This window comes from Rousettus aegyptiacus, unplaced genomic scaffold (genome assembly GCF_014176215.1).
Source record: "Rousettus aegyptiacus isolate mRouAeg1 unplaced genomic scaffold, mRouAeg1.p scaffold_m13_p_3, whole genome shotgun sequence".
Classification (NCBI taxonomy): Eukaryota; Metazoa; Chordata; class Mammalia; order Chiroptera; family Pteropodidae; genus Rousettus; species Rousettus aegyptiacus.
In genome coordinates, this window is record NW_023416306.1 from 137809894 (window position 1) to 137829975 (window position 20082).

The 20082-nt window shown below is 36.5% G+C and overlaps 1 protein-coding gene across 2 annotated transcripts in view; it reads left to right on the top strand.

Annotated features, from left to right (window-relative positions):
* The window catches only part of STYX (serine/threonine/tyrosine interacting protein), a 107302-nt gene that overhangs the window by 45779 nt on the left and 41441 nt on the right, over positions 1-20082 (top strand). For both annotated transcript variants that reach the window (XM_036217796.1, XM_016120802.2), the window contains one exon: positions 4526-4659. In XM_036217796.1, coding sequence (XP_036073689.1) covers positions 4526-4623 — 98 coding nt within the window. In that variant the 3' untranslated portion in view covers positions 4624-4659. The remainder of the gene's footprint in view (positions 1-4525; positions 4660-20082) is intronic.

The window sequence follows — 20082 nt, forward strand, 5'->3', positions numbered from 1 at the left end:
TCCTCAGGACATATTTTTCTTATTAAACTAGAAGGTTGTACCTTTTGACCACCTTCACCCATTTTACTCATCCATCACCCCTACTTCTTGCCACCTCCAATCAGTTTTCTGTATCTTTGAGGGTTTTTTGGTTTTGTTTTTAATATTCCACATATAAGTGAGATCGTATATGTATGTGTGTATATATCTCATATCTTCTTTATCCATTCACCTGTTGATTGACACTTTGTCATTTCCATATCTCGATTGTTATAAATAATGCTGCAATGAACATGAGGGTGCAGAATATCTTTTCTAGATAGTTATTTTGTGTCCTTCAGATAAATACCCAGAAGTGGGATTGCTGGATGATATGGTAGTTCTATTTTTAATATTTTGAGGAACCTCTATATTGTTTTCTATAGTGGCTGCACCAATTTGCATTCTCAACAGTAATACCCAAGGGTTCCATTTTCTGTACATCCTTGACAACATCTGTTACTTTTCTTTCTTTTTTTTTTTTTGTCTTTTTGATAATAGCCATCCTCACAGATGTGAGGTGGTATCTCTTTGTGGTTTTGATTTACATTTACCTGATGAGTAGTGATATTGAGTACCTTTTCATATACCTGTTGTCCATCTGTATATCTTCTTTAGAAAAATGTTTATTCAGATCCTCTGCCCACTTTTTAATCAGATTAGGGTGTTTTTTTTTTTTTTTTTGGCTATTGTATGAGTTCTTTATATATTTTGGATATTGGGAGTTTTTTTATTATTGATTCAATCTTATCAATTCAGTCAGTCTGTTCAGATTTTCTATTCATTATTCTTCAGCCCTAATAGGTTGTACATTTCTAGGACTGTATCCATTTCTCCTAGGCTGTCTAATTTGTTGGTACATAATTGTTCATAATAGTCACTTACAATTCTATGTATTTCTGTGGTATCAGTTGTAATGTTCCCTTTCATTTCCATTTTTATTTATTTGAAACCTTTTTTTTTCCTTGATGAATCTTAGCTAAAGGATTCTCAATTTTGTTTATCTTTTCTATTGTCTTTTTAGTCTCTCTTTCATTTACTTCCACTTCAATCTTTGTTTCCTTCCTTCAACTAACTTTGGGTTTAGTTTGTTCTTCTATTCTAGCCCCTTACGTTGTTTGAGATCTTAATTCTTAATGTTTGCATTTATCACTACGGATGTCCTTCTTAGAACTGCTTTTGCTGCATCCCATATTTTTGATATATTGTATTTTCATTTTCCTTTGTCTCAAGATACTTGGTTTCTCTTTTGGTTTCTTCTTTTGACCCTATTGGTTATTCAGTAGCATATTACTTAATCTTCATATATTTGTGAATTTTTCAGTTTTATTTTTGTAATTGATTTTTAGTTTCATACCATTGTGGTCCAAAAAATACTTCATATAATTTTGATCTTCTTAAATTTACCTAGACTTATTTTGTAACCCAATATATGATCTATTCTGTTTGAGAAGAATGTGTATTTGGCTTTCAGAAAGAATGATTCATAAATGTGTGTTAAGTAAATTTGGGCAACTTGTTACTTGAGTCCAGTGTTTATTGACTTTCTCTATGGATTATCTATCCATTGATCAAAGTGAGGTATTAAAGTCCCTTACTATTATTGTATTACTATTTGTTTACCCTTTATGTCTATTAATATTTGCTTTCTTTATTTAGATGCTCCTATGTTGGATACATAAATATTTACAAATGTTATATCCTCTTGTTGGAATGACCCCTTTATAATTATTTAATGACCTCTCTTCTTACAGTTTTGTCTGTATGTGTCCTTATATCCAGAATGAGTATCTTGTAGGCAGCATGTAGATGGGTTATGTTTTATTATCCATTGAGCCACTCTGTGTCTTTGATTGGAGAATGTAGTCCATTTACAGTTAAAGTAATTATTGATAGATATGTACTTACATAAAACATTCTATATTTATAACTTTAAGTTGCTAATAATTTGTTTGAAAGCATTCTAAAACTCTACATTTTTACTCTTCTCCATCAACATTTTAGGTTTTTTTAGGTCACAATTTATATCTTGTGTATCCATTAACAAATTTTTATAGTTATAGTTATTTTTAGTAATTTCATCTTTTATTTTATTTATTTTTTATTTTTTATTTTTTTTTAGGTGAGGCACCCCTTGGTTGACCTCACAAATTACAAGGACCTTGCCATCTTATAATCCCTTAGTAATTTTGTCTTTTAACCCACATAACTAGATTTATAAGTGATTAACCACACTATTACATTAGATTATTCTGAATTTAACTCTATATTTATCTTTACCTCTGAGATTTGTACTTTCATATGTTTTCCTCTAACTAATTAGCAGCTTAAAGAAGTCACTTTAACATTTCTCATAAGGCCAATCTAGTGGTGCTGAATGCCTTCATCTTTTGCTTGTCTGGAAAACTCTCTTTCCTTCAATTCAGAAAGACAACTTTGCTGGGTAGAGTACTCTTGGTTGGCAATATTTCCCACCCATCCCCCCGACCCCTTTTATCACTTTGACTATATTATGCCATTCCCTCTGGCCTGCAAAGTTTTTGCTGAAAAATCTGCTGTTAGTCTTATGGGGTGATTCCTTTGTATATAACGAGTTGTTTTTTTCTTGCTTCTTTTAAGATTCTCTCCTTGTCTTTAGCTTCTGATAATTTAATTATGGTGTGTCTTGATGTAAATCTTTTTGAGTTCATCTTATTTGGAGCTTTCTGGGATTCCTGGATCTGAATGTCTGTTTCTTTCCTAGATTAGGGAAATTTTCAGCCATTATTTCTTTAAATAAATTTTCTGCCCTCTTTCTCTCTTTTTTATTCTTATAGGATTCCTACTATATGAATGTCAGTCTGCTTGATATTGTCCCATAAGTCCCATAAGCTATCTTCACTCTTTTTTCTTTTTCTTTTTGCTGCTCTGATTGGATGAATTCCACTGCCCTCTCTTTAAGTTCACTGATCCTTTCTTCTGCTTTATCTGGTATAATGTCGAGCCCTCTTTTTGAATTTTTTAGTTGTTATTGAATTCTTTGGCTGTGATTTATTTTTGGTACTTATATTTTCTTTCTCTTTGTTGAAATTCTCACTTTGCTCATGCATTGTTCTCCTGACCTCAGTGAGCATTTTTATGACCATCCTTTTAAACCATTTATCAGGTAAATACTTATTTGTTTTATTAAGTTCTTTTTCTGAGGTTTTATTTTGTCCTTTCATTTGTACATATTCCTTTGCTTCTTCATTTTCATTGGCTCTCTGTATTGGTATCTATTATTAGATAAAATAGCCACCTCTCTCAGTCTTGGGTAGGACGTGAAACTCTCCCCTAGTTCAACTCTCCCCTAATTCTTAGTTGTCTCACAAACCTTTGTGATTGTCCTAGCAGCCATCTTTGTTCTTAGTGGCTCCCAGTAGTTGAGAGCTTACCAAGACCTGTCAGTGTCCTGAAGGGAAAGATTTCAGTCAGCACCTAGATACAGGTTGATTGGAAGTTAAATCCTCAGGTAGCATCTTTTAAAGTATGCAAATATACCTCTTTCAGGAGAAGACTTTGAGGTGGACATTTCTGTCCTCTCCCTTTGTACTGAGCCCTGGGTGGGGGTAGCCAGTTAAGAACCATTTCTTCTTTTGCTGTTGTCCACAAGCTTTTTTTTCTTGGAGACACCAGTGACTTGCAGCTGGATAGAGTGCAAAGATGATGCCTCCCAGTCTACCCAGTCTTTAGAGCAGTCTCTGGAGAGGATTGAAATAGGTCTCAGGATGTATTAAATTAGAAGTCTGCCCCTCGGGCTGCAGGTATTCAGATAAACTAATAGCTCCTTTTACAGAAAGACTGGTGTTTCAGTCTATTACCTCTGTGCTGTACCCTGGAGGGACACATGTTTAAGAATTATTTCTCAAGATATATACACCACTGTGTTCAGAGTAGCACTATTTACAATAGCCAATATATGGAAGCAACCTAAGTGCCCATCAGTAGACAACTGGATAAAGAAGTTCTGGTACATATATACAATGGAATATTACTTAGCCATAAAAAAAAATGAAATCCTACCATTTGTGACAACATTGATGGACCTAGAGGGTTTTATGCTAAGTGAAACAAGTCAGATAGAGAAAGACAAATACTATATGATTTCCCTTATACATGGAATGTAAGGAACAAAATAAATGAACAAACAAAATGAAAACAGACACACGGAGAACAAAATGGTGATTGCCAGTTCGGCAGCTGGGTGAATAAGGTGAAGGGATTAAGGAGTTCAAATTGGTAGTTACAAAATAATGACAGGGATTTAAAGTAGAGCATAGCAAGTATAGTCAATAATATTGGAATAACTACATATGGTGTCAGGCGGGTGCTGGATTTATCAGGGGATCACTTTGTAAATTACATAAATGTCTAACTACTATGCTATACACCTGAAACTAATATAAAATAATATCGAATGTCAACTCTAACTGAAAAATTAAAATTAAAATTTAAGAAATGAGAATTATTTCTCTGTTATTTGTTACAGACCTGTGGGACCTGCGAAGTAACCCCTATTGGCCAGAGCCAGGCAGTCAAAGCATCCTCTGGGTGGCAGATGTAAAAATCATTATGCCAGACATCTAAACAATCTCCTTTGCCCTTCAAGCTGAAGCTTTTAAGGTAAGCAAATAGCCTCTTTCACAGAAAGACTGGACGCCTTTCATTCTGCTACCTATGCACTGGGCCTTGCGAGGGTTAGCCGTAATGAATTCCCGTGAGCCCTTTAAGAACTGTCTTTTATTTCACTATAGCCTTGTGGATCTCAGAGATGCAAGCTCTATTGGCTTTCAAAGCTAGATGTTTTGGGGACCTGTCTCTCAGGTGGAAGTCTTAAAAGTTGTGATGCCAGCCATGAGGTCTATACCCTTTGTTCCTCAGGGAGAAGCTGGGAACTGTGAGTTCCCTTCCAGTTGTGTGTCGGTGGGCTTTATGATGAGATTGTGTCTTAGCCTTTCCTACCCATTTCGATGTGGGTTTTTCTCATTTGCCACTGTGTAGGGATCTCTTAGGTAGCTTCTGGATTTCATTCAGAGGGAATTGTTCCTTATGTAGCTATAGATTTGGTGTGTCTGTTGCAGGAGGTGAGTTCAAGAATGTCCTACATTGCCATTTTTAACCAGGAAAATATTTTATGGATTCTCATAAGAAATACTATGTCACCAACATTTTTGATGGCACAGATAATGATATTATGTGGCAATACGTGGATGTCAGTGATTGAGTTTGAGAAATGAATCAGGAATGTTGGACTCAATGAGAAGTTTTAAGAATACTTTAACCAATTTATTTCATTCATATTTTCCACTTTGTATATAAGAATTAGGTATAACAATCCATGTCTACTAAAGTATAAAGGGATCTTTTACTGGGTACTAAATAAAAGTTCTAAGTGATAAGAGAGCATATGTTATCATTTTTAGTTAGTCACATCATTTCTTTTTTAGAAACTGAGAAACTAATGGTACATCTTACAATCTGTCTTAAGATTTGAGGTAATTCTCTAAACATGTTCATAAATTATTTGATCCTCATATGAATATCATGAAATAAGGTGGGTATTATTATTTTCATAAGGCAAATGAAGCTCAGGTAATTTTAATTTTCTTATAGGTAAGGCTATAGTTCATTTTACAGACTTGAAATTAAGATAATAAAACAGTTCAATAATTTGGTTTCTCTAACATTAGGGCCACAAATTTAAAGCATTTCTACTGTTGAGTAGATCATGTTACATAATGACACCTTTTTGTGGTATTATAAGTGAAAGATGTGAGTTAAGCAAAGAAAGATTTATGTGTGAAGTTGGGAAATATTCAGATATGACAGGAATTCCTGGAAAGAAAGCAGAAGATCACACTTTGGAGAAATGTAGTGGTAGGGAAAATAATTCTAATCTAGACAAAGTGCTTTTATGGTATTTATTATCATATTATGGACTTAGGTCTTATTGTTTAGTCCTTCAAAGGTGGCTCATTTTCTCCTTGACACTGTGCCTTCAAATTTTATAGCTGCCGATAGTTACTGCTTTGTAGTCAGTGTCTTGCTTCCAAGTGAAAGAAACCAACTCTGGAATGATTGTTAGTTTACAGAATCAATGGGAAGGCTGCAGAGCCAGGCTCACAAAATGATGGAGGCCCAGAGAGTCTAGGCAGCCAAGAACACAGCCAAGGTCATGCTATGGGAATATTTTTATTAGATGGCCACCCTAGAATACTTATCATCACAGCTCTATGCTCAGGTGACAAGCATCCTACATGGTTGCCCAGAATCTGAGACAACCAATATTTTGACCTTTCAATTTCCTCCTGTCGAGTTATACATTGTTGAATTCTCAAAATAGGAATTCAGATTCTGCACAGCCAGAAGAACTACAGGTATACTTGGTGATTATATATATTACCATGCATATTTTATTTAAGCATGACTGAATACAACACTTTAAAATACATTTAGTAAAGTCATTTTATTTATAAGGAGTTTTATTATTGCTTTTCTTTTGAGGAGAGCGTTTAAGTACTGGAAAACCTACTATAATATCCCCAGAACTACAACATTCATCCTGCTATGGGCATGGCCATTTTATTAACTCCTTTCTTGCCAGAAGTTAAAATATATAGGCATATTTTCCCCTCAGGAAACTAATCCAGCTTTATTGTGAAATATAATATGATTCACCATATCTGCTGGAATTCACCTATAAAACCATGTATCCCTATAGATGGTAGAGAGTCATTTTTAGACTTTCCATAATTGCACCAAGCTCCAGTGGCCACTTGACTTCTATCTCTGAATTTATAGTCCCTAAGCAGCTAACATATAGTTTACCTATTTGTTTATTACTTACTACAAAGGTAATGAATGATTATTTAAAAATTTGTAACATTACAGAAATATAGAACAAAGAGTGATCAATCCCCATAATCCTGCCCTTAGGGATAACTCCTGGTAATAGCTTCGCTGATCTTACTCCAGTCTGCCTAGGTTCCATTTCTAGCTTTTCCATTTAGATGGCAGCCTTGGACAAGTTCTTTGTCCTCACAGTGCCTCAGTTTTCTCATCTCAGTGTAATAGTACTGGCTTTCAGGGCTTTGTGAGGTTTTAATAGGAATCTATATAGCATTCAGCATACTTTGTAGCATATAGTCAGTGCTTAATAAATGGTAAGTTTTGTACATGTATTAGTCAGGATAGGCCAGATTATGTTGCAGTAACAAACAACAAAATCTCAGTGGCTTAACACAACAGAAGTTTATTTCTTGCTAATGCTGCACGTTTGACGCAGATTGGCAGGGTGGTTTCTCCATGCAGTCACTCATGGACCCAGGGTACTGGAAATCCCACCTCGTTGTGGTCATAACTGCAGTATGTGGCCCCTTAGTCATCATAGCAGTGAAAAGAGACTGTAAAATTACACGTGGAGTATTTTACTGTCTCAGCCCATAATTAATATACTCCACTTTCGATTACAATGTATTGACCATAAAAAGTAACCACATCCCTGCCCAGCTGCAAATAAGCTGGGAAATGTGGAGTGTGGAGTGCAGAATATTTGGTTTGTGTGTCTACCTGTCACAACTACCACTTTTTCCCACCAGAGTAGTATATTTTCCAAACTGTGTTGCAACTTTTCTATTTTTTTAAATGTAATATATCATGGACATCTCCCCTTATCAAGACATATTTATTAATTCATTGACTATTTATTAAGCCCTTCTATATGTTTGAGTTAAATTCTGAGAGGTATGAAGAAGTGAGCCTTGTGAATATCTCTAGAGGAAGAACATTCCAAGAAAAATAAAGCTATTAGTATGGGTTGGTGATGTGAACATGAAGATGCATTTTACTATTTTTGTGTATGTTTAAAATTTTTTATGAAAAAAATTAAAAACAAAAGGTAGACCTCATTGTAAAACTTGCATCCAGCTTTTATATCTGCATTTTGGAAAAGAAAAATTATTACAGAAAATTTAATAGATATTCTCAATTTCCTAAAACAAACAAAAAAGATTTTACCATTTTACCTCCTCAGAAACAATGTTTAGCATCCTCACTAACTCTGGCTACTATACAATTTAGCACTTGATTACAGGTTGCTGTTTATCTTTGATTTCATTCATTCATTTATGTATTCATTCATCTGTCTGTCTGTCTGTCTATCTATCTATCTATCTATCTATCTATCATCTATCTGTCTGTCTGTCTATCTATCTATCTATCTATCTATCTGTTTTAGATGAGGCAACCCTTGGTTGACCTTACAGATTGCAAGGACCTTGTCAGCTTACAACCTCTTATTTTTTATTTTTTATGCCTACAGCACCTAGTCTTCCTAGGTGAAGTTGCTATTTATCACTGCGTAATTGTGTTGTGTATGTTTCTTGTCTTTCCAATTATTTGTTAAACTCCTAATCATGTCTAAAATTTTTATACTCTTTTCTATCATTCTCTTTAAAGTGATTAGACATTTAATATATTCTCTATAAAAATTATAGATCGAGAAGTGAAACTTGGTGATGACTTTGTTGACTATAACTTCAGTTCTTACAGCATTCTGCTGTGTAGAGAATGTAAAAGAAAAAGTAAGCTTCACAAAATATTATCCCTACAAGCAATTTAAAAATTTCCAGCATTAACAAGCTGGTTCAAAAATACTTTAGGTATTTCTTTTTTTCAAGTAATTGGCGAGATACGAGGTATAATTTAAATAGAGTCCTTTCTTAGTCACATACTTATCATGATTCTTCCACTAAAATATTTGTTCTTTCAGTGGTTTACTTTCTGTTACCATAGAACTAGGCTACATTGCATAAACATTTTGAATAAATTCTGTCAGTTTTTCCTTAAGTTGACTGAGAGCCTCAACAATAAGATGATTGTGACTGAAGCAAAAAAATGAAATCAGCGTTGTTCACCAAAGAATTTACTGGACTCTCTAAAACTTATTTGGCTAGATTGTGAGGTCACACCCAGACACCAAGGAGGAATGTCTCTAAAAGGCTTAGAACCACCCTGCATTTAGGGGAAGTGGTGACAGTCTCTTCAAACAGTGAGGAAGACTCTTGTCACAGATAAATTGGTCAGTGTTAGTCACACAACTGGAACATAATGTTTAAAGGGTGATGCATGACACTACTGGGAAGCTATGTCGGAAGAGCTGGGTGAAGGAAAAGGGAATCACAAATGTAGGGAGAATTGTACTTCCATGGCACGGATGACTGTGAAGTCTGGTGTATAAAAAGCTCCCCCAATTTAGTTCGCTTTAGTTATGATCTGTTTTATATGAGGCAAAATTTCTATTTTGAGAATAATGTCATTACCCCAGGAAGGGAGGATTACTGCATTATGCTGACATTCGGTTGGAAACATTTTTAGGATTTTGAATGATTAATTTTTAGTATCAGACTATTTAATCATAGGCCTTATCTAATCATGAAAACACTTTTGGAAGAGTGGCCATGTCTCAATGTCAAACAGAGAAAACATATGGCTTTATTATAATTCAAAGGTCACCAAACTGCTTTGAGACCACAAACAGTAATTTTGATCTCTGAACCTCGGTTTCCCGATCTGAAAAACAGAGATGCATTATCTTTCTTTCTGCATTTTACTGGTGTGTTTTGAGTATACCAAAATCCTGAGCCTCGTTCTTCTGGGCAGAAACCCAAGCAAATGAAAAAAATAAATAATAATAAAAGAACCATACACGTGCCCTTAAAAAGAATATTCCCCATGTTTATTGTTAATCCTCTTCCCAAGGGAGAATTTCCTTAGATTTCTACCTGAGGATTAGAGCTTTGCTTTACATTCCTGTGTCATATCATCAATTCTCTTTTCAGTCACCCTTCATTCATTCATTTTTTTGGTGACTTGATCATTCGCCAAATACTAAGATCGTACCATGTGCCAATTACTATGCTAGTCATAAGAAAAACATAATTCCAGCCCTTGTGGAACTTATAATCGAGCAGGTGAGACCAACAGTGCCTTGAGTTTATGCAGAAGCAGTACAGGATGCTATGGGAGCTTTCAGCAGGGGATTACTTAACCTCTTTTGGGGGTCAGAATGGTTTTAGCGATATATAAGCTAAAACAAGAAAAATAAGGAGGAGTTGGCTAAGAAAGAGTAGAATGGAAAGTGTTTTAGTCAGAGGGAACAGCATCAAATTGATTTAGAAATACTGGCAAGAATGCCAAAGTGTCTATGGTGTAGAGAGATGGGCTCCAGATCTCAGAGGCCTCATTAAGGGTCTGCTCTTCAACGTGAGAGTAATGGGATACCCTTGTGAAGTTTCTTGTTTGTTCATTTTCCATGTTAATGCAGGAAAGTGACATGATCTCTTGCATTTTTAAACGCTCACTCTAGCACTGTGTACGGAACGGAGGGGAGGTTGGCACACAAATAATATACGTAGGGAAAGCAGTTAGAGGACATGACATAGGGAGTTGGCAGAGAAGAGGAGGAAAAGTGGACTGGTTCAAGAGATATTTAAGAGACAGAATCAACAGGTGACCTTTATGTTTGCCTTGCTTTCCTGAGTGGGAGCACCTTGAGGGAGGCAGCCCACGTGCAGAGCAGCAGTATTGCTAGATAGAAGAGGCAGAAATCAGAGTTTGGGGCTGGAGAGGTGGCTGCATATGGATACCCAGAGTCAGTATACCAGGAATGATGGGACTGTGAAGAGGGCATCTCAGGCCTGTGGGAGGTTATCTTCAGGACTGTGGCTAAGTGCTTGGCTACAGATGTGCGAGACAAGACCACATGAGGCTTACCAGCAGTGACTGTTAGGGCGCCCACCGCATGACAGAAATGCCGGTGCTGGAAGACTAGAATTCCAGTTCACGGAGAGTTCTTATGGAGTACCCTGGGCATGCAGTGGAAACTGCAGTGAGATCCATGTTCTAGGACTAAGATCAAGGTGAACCGTAGTTATTAACAACCTTCCAGAATAAAATTCAAAACTCCTTAAAGATAGCGAATACAATTCCTCACACTGTAGCAGCCAAAATTGTTCCGTGCACAGTAAGAAATTACTAAACAAATAACTCAAGAAGGGGGAAATGTGACCTTAACCTAGAGACAAAATAGTCAATAGAAACAGAAAAGACCTTAGTTGGTGGAATAAGTAGACATGGACTTTAAAGTATCTATTATAAGTAGGTTTAAGGGTTTAAAGGAAGAGATGGAGTTTTCCTTTAAAAGCATCCGTGAACAGGTGGGGAATCTCAGCAAAGAAATGGAAGCTAGGCAACCAGTACTAAATGGAAATTCTGTAAGTGAAAACTATTGCTACACAGAGTGTCCAAGAAACCGGGGTGGGTAAAGAGGGAGAGGTGAAGGAGGGAGGACCAATATAAAGCTGCATCATGGAGTTGGCCATCATTAAATGCCATTAATTGCTTGATCTCTTGGGATGGTCCTTAAGAAGCCTTAAAAAGGCCTTGCTTGGACTTTCATACCTGAAAACTCAAAAAGCACCTGAACACAATTTTAAACAAATGGTTCCCTTCCACAGGTAGTTATTTGATATCTGTAAATTAAGACTTTCTTAGACCTCATTCATACCTCGGGTTCCCTTTAGCCAACATCCAACTCATAATTGGTGGTAATAGATAGCAGGGATTATTGGAATCCACAGAATAATAGCCACCATTTATTAAGCACAAGGCAGTTTTATATAATGTCTCATCCTCACAAAGTAGCTTTTGTTGTACTGATTTTATTAATGCCCAAACTGAGATTGAGCTCATTTAAGGAACTTGGCCAAGATCACAAAAACTAGTCAATAGCAGGCCAGGTTTTAGAACCAAGTCTGTTTTGTTTTTTTTTTTAACTCCAAAAACAATACTCTTTCTATTATATCATGAGCCTCTTAGAAGAAAGGATTGAGATTCCTAAATCTCCTCTTAGCCAATACTTTTAAAAAAACGTTGTTTATTTTTTGAAATAGATTACACAAACACATGTGTAATAAAATTCAAGAAATATGAAAGAGTATCTGGTGAAAACTGCTTTTTACTCTGTCCGCCAGTCATTCAATTCTTTTCAGGGGAAATGTTACCAGTTTCTTGTGTACCTTCTCTCAAACAGTTATTATTCTTTGTTCTTTTTTCTGTTAAAAGAAAAAAGAATAATACTGTTTGAGAGAAGATACACAAGAAATTGGTAACAAAAGAAAAAAGAATAATAACTGTTTGAGAGAAGATACACAAGAAACTGGTAACATTGCCCCTGAAAAGAATTGAGTTATTTTCACCAATGTTCTCACTTTGGGTTGTGTTTTTTCTCTTAACATGACATCTTATAATTCACATCTGTGTCTGTACATAAAACTTAGCCAACACTGAAATTTAGTAAAATTTATCTTGTACTCTTTAATAACTTTCATTATTAAAGAGTACAAGATAAATTATACTAAAATTTATTTACTCTTTCCCCTGTCCTACTTATCCACTACTGAAACGATAAACAAGAAGCAAAATGTTAAAGAATCAGGCTACGGGAAAGGAACAGAGGAACATGAAACACACACAAGCCCAACAGTAGCTCTTAATCAAAAGACCTTTCTTGTTTTCTCTCTCAGGTTACTTTGGCCCTAACTGCGATTTTCAGGTGTGTTTCATAAAGTAACTACTATTATTCTTCCCTTCTGTGCTTTTCGTTCCTCTATGTGGGTGAAACACGAGTGCATATTTGTCCTGTTGTCAACTTAGACCATCTGGCCCCAGTATTCCATGATGAGACGATAACATTGTGAAAATGAATGGAAAACCTAGATCTTGTTCTTCTCCAGATTTCTGGGTCCTAAATTCTCTATCATGCAACATAGCACTTGACTGCATTTAGTTGAATACTTTTCACTCGTAGTTTCTTTTATGTAGAAAATTACATTCTCTTAGGGCAGAGACCATATCTCACATCAGAGTAGGTGTATGTTAGTAAGTACTAAATAGAAGATAAATTTGGTGATCCTGATACTTCCTTCTGCATTGACAAGAGGCTAAGATTGTTGGTGGGAATATGGGGAGAGGTGAGGATGAAAGTAGATTGGACTCTCAAGGAATTTCTCAGATATATGTGCCAGTCCACTCCTACATCAGCATTTCAGTTAGGAGGAGTGAATGGGAGATACACATTTGGAAAAAGCTTCTTAGACAATTCTTGTATTCCTCCATCCTCATACCCCTAATTCATAATTTTCACTAGTAGAGAGATACAAAGATAAGACAAAGTACCAAATATCCACTTATGCTGAAAATTATTAAATAATTTTTTTCAAATGGAAGAAGATAGGTCTTCCTTTTTCTTCTCTACTTTATTTATGCCTCTTGCCATAGTAGTAGCACACAGGAAGGGCAGGCTATAATAGTGAAAGAGGCCGGTGCACATGATCGAAGAGGCTCAGATGGCCTATTTTTGTATGTCCTAGGTGTTCTAATGTGTTTGGTTAAAGTTCTGTCTTCTTTTTTTTAATCTTACTGAGAAATTCCTTCAGGAAGATGCTAGGTTCCTAGATTCCTGATGTTACTGTCCACTAATACTAATATTTCCTAATTTTCTAATTCATTTTTCTTAAATGAGCATCAGAATCACCTGGAGGGTTTGTTAAACTACGCATTTATGGGACCCACTGCCCAGATGTTCTGATTCAGTAGATGTAAGGTGAAGTCCAAGAATTTTCATTTCTAATCAATTCCCATTTGATACTGATGCTGCTGTTCTGGGGGCCACACTTTGAGAACCGTTGTTCCTCTTATTATTGATTTCATGCTTTCCACTGTAGGGTGGATGAGAATCCTGGGAACTAGGAAAGGTGATTGAGAATGGCAATGCCAATAAATGTTAACAGCGGAAGACTTTGTAATGCATGTTTAGGGAGAAGAAATGCTTTTTTAGCACAGCTGGGTCCAGCAGTTTCACTGCATTTGCATAAGACTTCTGTGTAGTCCTACAAAGAGATTTTGACCTAAAATTCATCCTCTCTATGTGAGAATTCTTCATTTAAAAAGGTGGTGGTGGGGGCGGGGTGCGGAGTGAGGAGAAGTTTGTAACCCATCTTGATGTTCCTTTTCCACAATCCAAGATAAAAGATATTTTGGAGTCACCTACTTTTCTCCATCTTTATTTCCATGACCTTGTTCTGAATTGCTGTCATCTATCACCTAGATACTGTACAGTCTCACAGCAGTTTGCCACTCAAAGTGTGGTCCATAGACCAACAGCATCAGTATTGCCTGGGAGCTTAATAGAAAAGCAGGATCTCAGACCTCCACACCTGAAACTTCATTTTAACAAGATCTCGAGGTTACTTATATGCACATGAATGTTGAAAAATCAATATACTTAGCTGTTACATCAGGTTTCCCTTTCGTCCTCTACTAGACCATTCTCTGCAGCTGCAAAGATGATCGATCCTCTTAAATTAGATCATGTCATTCCCTTGCAAACAAAAACAAAAACAAACACTCTGATGGTGACCTATAGCTCTGAAGAGTCAAACTCTTTATCTTAGCGCATAAGGCCTGGCATGAGCTGGACACATCCTCCTCTCATACATCCTCGTCTTGCATCATGCTCCTCTCTCACTATGCTCCAGCCAAATCTTACACTCCTGTTTCTCTCACAGGTCAAGATTTTTCTTCAAACAAGTTGTTCCTTTTGCTGGGAGCAGTCTTCTTCAGTATCTGTTGCATATCCAGCTTCTTCTGATCTTTTGGCTCTCGGCTTAAAAATCACCTCCCCAGAGAAAACTGCCTTGGCCATCCTATCTGAAATTAGTACCCCACTTCTCATTATTATTAATTTTCTTCATGGTATTTACCATAATTTGTAATTATTTAATTTGTTTACTTTTTGGGTCTAGTAATACACTTATAAAGGAAGTAAGCCCCAATCAGGGCTTACTTCACAGTGTCTGGCACACAGTATGCCCTCAGTAAATAGCTACTTAAGGAATGACCCTTTATTTATTTACCAAGCAAGGGAAAATTGGAATGGAGGTGGGAAATAGCCTTGGATTTTAAAAACTCCAGAGGAGATAGGGCCTGTAAATGTTGAGAAAAACAAAGGAAGTGAGACTTCAAACAAAACAAAACAAAACAAAACAAAATAAAACAGACAAGGGATAAAAAGGGGGAATTTGTTGGTCAAGGCCTCATTCACGTGGAAATGCTACAAAGGGATAGCCAGGCCACTTTTCATAGATGGCAAGGGGGGACAGGTTAATGAGTTAGTCAGCTAGCTAGTTAGTTTGGTGCAACACCTGACTTGTGCATCACCCACTGCTTCCTCTCAACCTCTTGCTAACTGAATGGTCTGGATTCTATTATTGGCTGCCAGGGATAGAGAAGGAAGGAAATGTGCTTCCTCTTCAACAGTGGTCACCTGAGATGTCCTCAGTGCAGCTAGTAGGATTGACCAGGGGCCCTACCCTGTGTAGAACTAGCACTCGGAAGGTAAAATTTATATTTTTAACTGATGCTTTTCTTTCTCAGCAAAGTTCTCCAGTCTTTCCCCACTTGCTCAGATTTTTATTTAATACAGCGATATAATTCTCATTTGCACTACTGTTTCCTATTTTGTGGTTGATAGGATTAGTTTGGATTAGAATGCTGCTTGCTAACCAGGTTGCTTTCTTAAATATCTCTACTTCATTCTGAGCCAAAACTCTTCAAATTTCTGAACTAGGAAGCATTAATCTATAAGACATACTTCATTCAGCTGTCAATTTTATTAATGTCAACTTTTAAAGTACATGAAAGATGGTTATGAGTAGTATACCATAACCAGTATAGTGATAATGAGATTTATAGCGTAGGTTTTCTTTTGTGTTGGTCACCTAGGTTTTCATGGAGAAAAACTGATATGATTATAAACATCTAAGCCAGCTATTTAGAAGAAATAAACAGGTCTCCTGTAAACACCTGTTATAGATATCTAAGAATATGTCAGCAGAGAAATATTGACTTATTAAGCTAAAAGGTATTTTTGTATAAAAATACCCTTTAATTTTGAGTTATGATGAAGAATGAATAATTTATAAGTGATAATAACTGTTTTAAAAACGATCAGAGATTGAGGACCCCAGTTCGAGAAATCTTGAAATAGACACCAGACGAGAGTGGAGCTGACACAGTTTCTCATCACCACTAATGGAAAAACACTGCCCTGAGCTTGTCTGTTTTCCTCTACCAAAATAAATAATCATTATCACAGTGTGGAAAGTTCACAAGAAGAGGTGGGAACAAGGAGACACTTAACTCTGACTGCAGATGACAGAAATCTTCCTGGAGGATGTGACATTTGAACTGAGTTTGGAATCTATGCAGGACTTTAAAAAGCACTTAAGAAATGCAAATCGTTAGGAGTACTTGAGTGCAAGACACATATGGGGGAGTGGTGGGGAATGAAGTTATTAACGATGGTCAGAAGTTAGATCACAGAGGGTCCTATATTTCGTACAGAGGAAGTTAGGCTGATGCTGGAAGCGCCACGGAGCTACTGGAGGAGTTTAAGCAGGGGAGGACCACAGTCAGGTTTACACTCTCAAAAAGCATCCACTTCCAGCAATAGGGGAAATGAATGAATTGAAGGGAGTCAAAACAAGAAGCTTGGAGACAAGAAGTTATTGTTATAGTTCTTTATGAAGATGAGGTATGTCTGAACTTAATGCTAATTCAAATGTGAATGAAAAGGGGGGGTAATTTAGAGACATATTAATGAAATTGAATTGATAGGACTTAGTAAAAATTGAATATGGATATGAATGTGAGGGTGGAGCCTAGGGTGAACCCCAGGAGTCTGTCTAAGATAACTGAGTGGTTTATGGTGCCATAAATAAAATGAGGATGTCACGAGGAACTGGTTTTAGGAAGAAGATAGTAATTCAGTGTTGGGCGCGTCATCGTAGTTTCTGGGAGATGTCTATAGGTAGAAATGTGGAAGAAGGGTTCAGATATGAGGTCAGGGCTAGAGGAAAAAGATTCTGAAAATTCTTGGTGGTCCATGCCCTTAACACTTATCACTGGACCTAGTAGATCAGGTTCAGGTCATGGGTATAGATGAGGTTGTCTAGTGAGAATTATAGAAAGAGATGAGAAGAGAGCCAAAAATGAGACCCTGGGAAATACTAATGTCAAAGAGATGGATGAAAGAAAAAGAACTTGCTAAGGAGCCTGGGAAGTCAAGAGGAGGAACAGGTGCCTTTGAGGATGAGTGGGGGTGGTGCAGAGACAAGAAATATAAATGAAGAATCGGGAATGATTTAAGTGTCCGAAATTAATAGGGAGTGATGGGTCCCTTGGAAATTTGTGTGTCTCTTCCAAAGTGAGTAAGCTGCATCTTGTCACATGAATGTAGGCCTGGTGTTGCCAGATCATTTGATTTTTCAAAAGATACAGGGAATTTCAATTTTTATGCCAAATCTTCTCTTATACAAATGTTGACTAAAAAGCAAACAAAAACTATGACCACGCCTAGTAGAACATTCGATATAAGAAAACCAGAGAATAACATCAGCTTTGGATATACATTATTAGAGAATATTAAATATCAATATAAAACCAAAAATCAAAGGGTTGTATTTGATATTTTCTGGGTTATCCTCCTCAATATATACTGTTGTTAGATGTCTGAGACTATAGAAAAAAAATAAAAATAAATGGCTATACAATTTTAGGCTTTATGAGCACACAAATGTATAAAAAGAACATTTCCAAGATGGAAGTTTCTGATCAATTCCATTCAAAATATCACTTCTTTTTATTTGGCATATCTGACTATTACTTCTGCTCGTAATAGCTTTTGCTTGCCATTTCTTTTTTGGTAAAGAACCAGAGAGTAGATGTTTTAGGCTCAGGACTTTATTTACCAAAACAGGTAGCAGGCCAGATCTGGCCTGCAGGCCATAGCTTTCAGACTCTCTACTTGGATACTGGTTAAACTGGAAAAAGAGTGGTGTACTGGCACACCAGCATGCTGAAATAAAGCCCATATCTGTACTATTTGTCAGTTTCTATAAATACTTCCAACAAAATGGCTGATTTCAAGCTACCAGCAGTTTAGCAATAAGATTGCGAAATTCTTGAAGATTTAACAATTGGCTCTCATGAGCTGGTAAGAGCCAGTTCCAGCACACCACTGGATGCAAACCCCTGGGATATGGGATGATGTACTGGGAAAAGATAAAGCCAAAGAAAATATGGAGAGAAAAAGTTTAGCTCATTTTTTTTTCTCTTAAAGGGCTTGGTATGCATGAATAAGCAAACATACTAGAATGTCCTTTTCCATACTTGCTAATATTTATATTGTTGTGTTTGACAATAAAACACAAAAGGAACATTTTATGTACATGAAGTGATCATTTTTGCATTGTCAGGAAATCTGGCGGTATTAGCACTGAAGTTAAGTCAAAGTGAAAAGGTTTGGTATATGTGCTGCCGAAGAGAGCATGAAAGTGGAAAGGGTTGAAATGAAAATATACGGGTGTGTATGAACTATAAGCATGTGTGATGTGTATATGAACATTTTGTATATTCTAAATGTATGTATCTTATGTATATGATTTTAAAGTCTTTTTCTGGTCTACAACTTGTTGCTTTCTTCTGTCTTGTGATTTTTTAAATTCGACATCAGGCATAAATTTTATATTGTTAAGTGTTTGCATTTTATTGTCTTTTTAAAAAAAGTATTGAAGTTTGTTTTGGCACAGAGGTTTGTGGTTAGGTTAGTTGTGGATCAACTTGATCCATTTGTCGTTTATTCCATCGTTTTTATATCACTTTGTAATGTCACCTGTCACATATCAAATATCCATAGATAGGCTTGTTTCTAAGCTATCTGTTTTGCTGTTAGTCTGTATATCCATACTTATACCAGAAAACTGTAATAGTTATTAAGGCTTGAAAATAATTCTTAATATTTGGTAAGACAGACCCTTCACCTAGTAAGTTTGGGTTTTCCTAGCCTCAGCCCTGGTCACAGGGAGCTTCCCACAGTTCTGTGGGTGAGGGGTAAGAGAGAAGTGGTAGTACGGCTGAGGATGTAAGACACCTACCTGCATTTTCACTTTGCTTGTACCTTCAGGTCCTGTTGAGTTTGTTTCAGACGTGTTCTTTCTACTTAATTCCTAGGGATGCTTCAGGTTCCAGCTTTGTGGAGCAGAAGCATCCTCTTCATGGCACTGCTTAGGCTGAGAGGTCTGCTAGTGGTCCATTGTCTTCCCAGAGCCTAATAGCTGCTTCAAGAATGGAAACATTCCACAAATTCATTTAGTAAATACTGAATGTCTATAGTATGTTAGCATTGTGGATGTAGTAACAATTCAAATATAGCCTCTGTTCTCATGACATTTATACTCTAGTTTATTAAAAGGAAAGTAGGTTTTTTTTTGTGGGGAGAGGTGTTAATGCTTTACTAAAAAGTGCTAAGGGGCCTTCTGCATGATTATTAATGAAATTTGGTCTTATTGGTTTTTGTTCTCTACATTGCAAATATTTCTGAAGACGTGTTAGTTTGAAAAATGCTTCATTGCTGGTGATACAATCTTGAACAAAGGTCAGTGTTTTCATGAACACAGTATTCAGTGGGGAAAAAAATTATAGGTATCTGCATAATTAAGGCCAAATTTTTGGCAGGCAAAAAACCCCTGCAGAAGTGGATGAGGCTGCCGCCAGAACATCAACACACTCTGAACACTCCTATCACCCTGTATCCTTCCTGAAGATACCTCACCCCAGAGAGTGTGCCTCTTTCCTTTCTCAGTCTATAAAGTGGGGTGGTTTAAAAAAAAAAAGTAAACTTTTCAAACAGTCTACTTTTAATACTAGCCTTTTAATGTAAACTTAGCACACAAAGAAGTAACTGAAAATTGCTCTTTTGGATAGGTGTATGCTGACTCGGGGGGGGGGGTACTGACAAGAAGTTCTTTGAATTCAGGTTTCAATAATTTCCCTTTATAGAGAAACAAAAGATGCCACAACAAACATATCTGTAAAGATCTAAGTAAGGCTAATGACTCCATTGTTCACCGTAAATGCTAGTGGGTG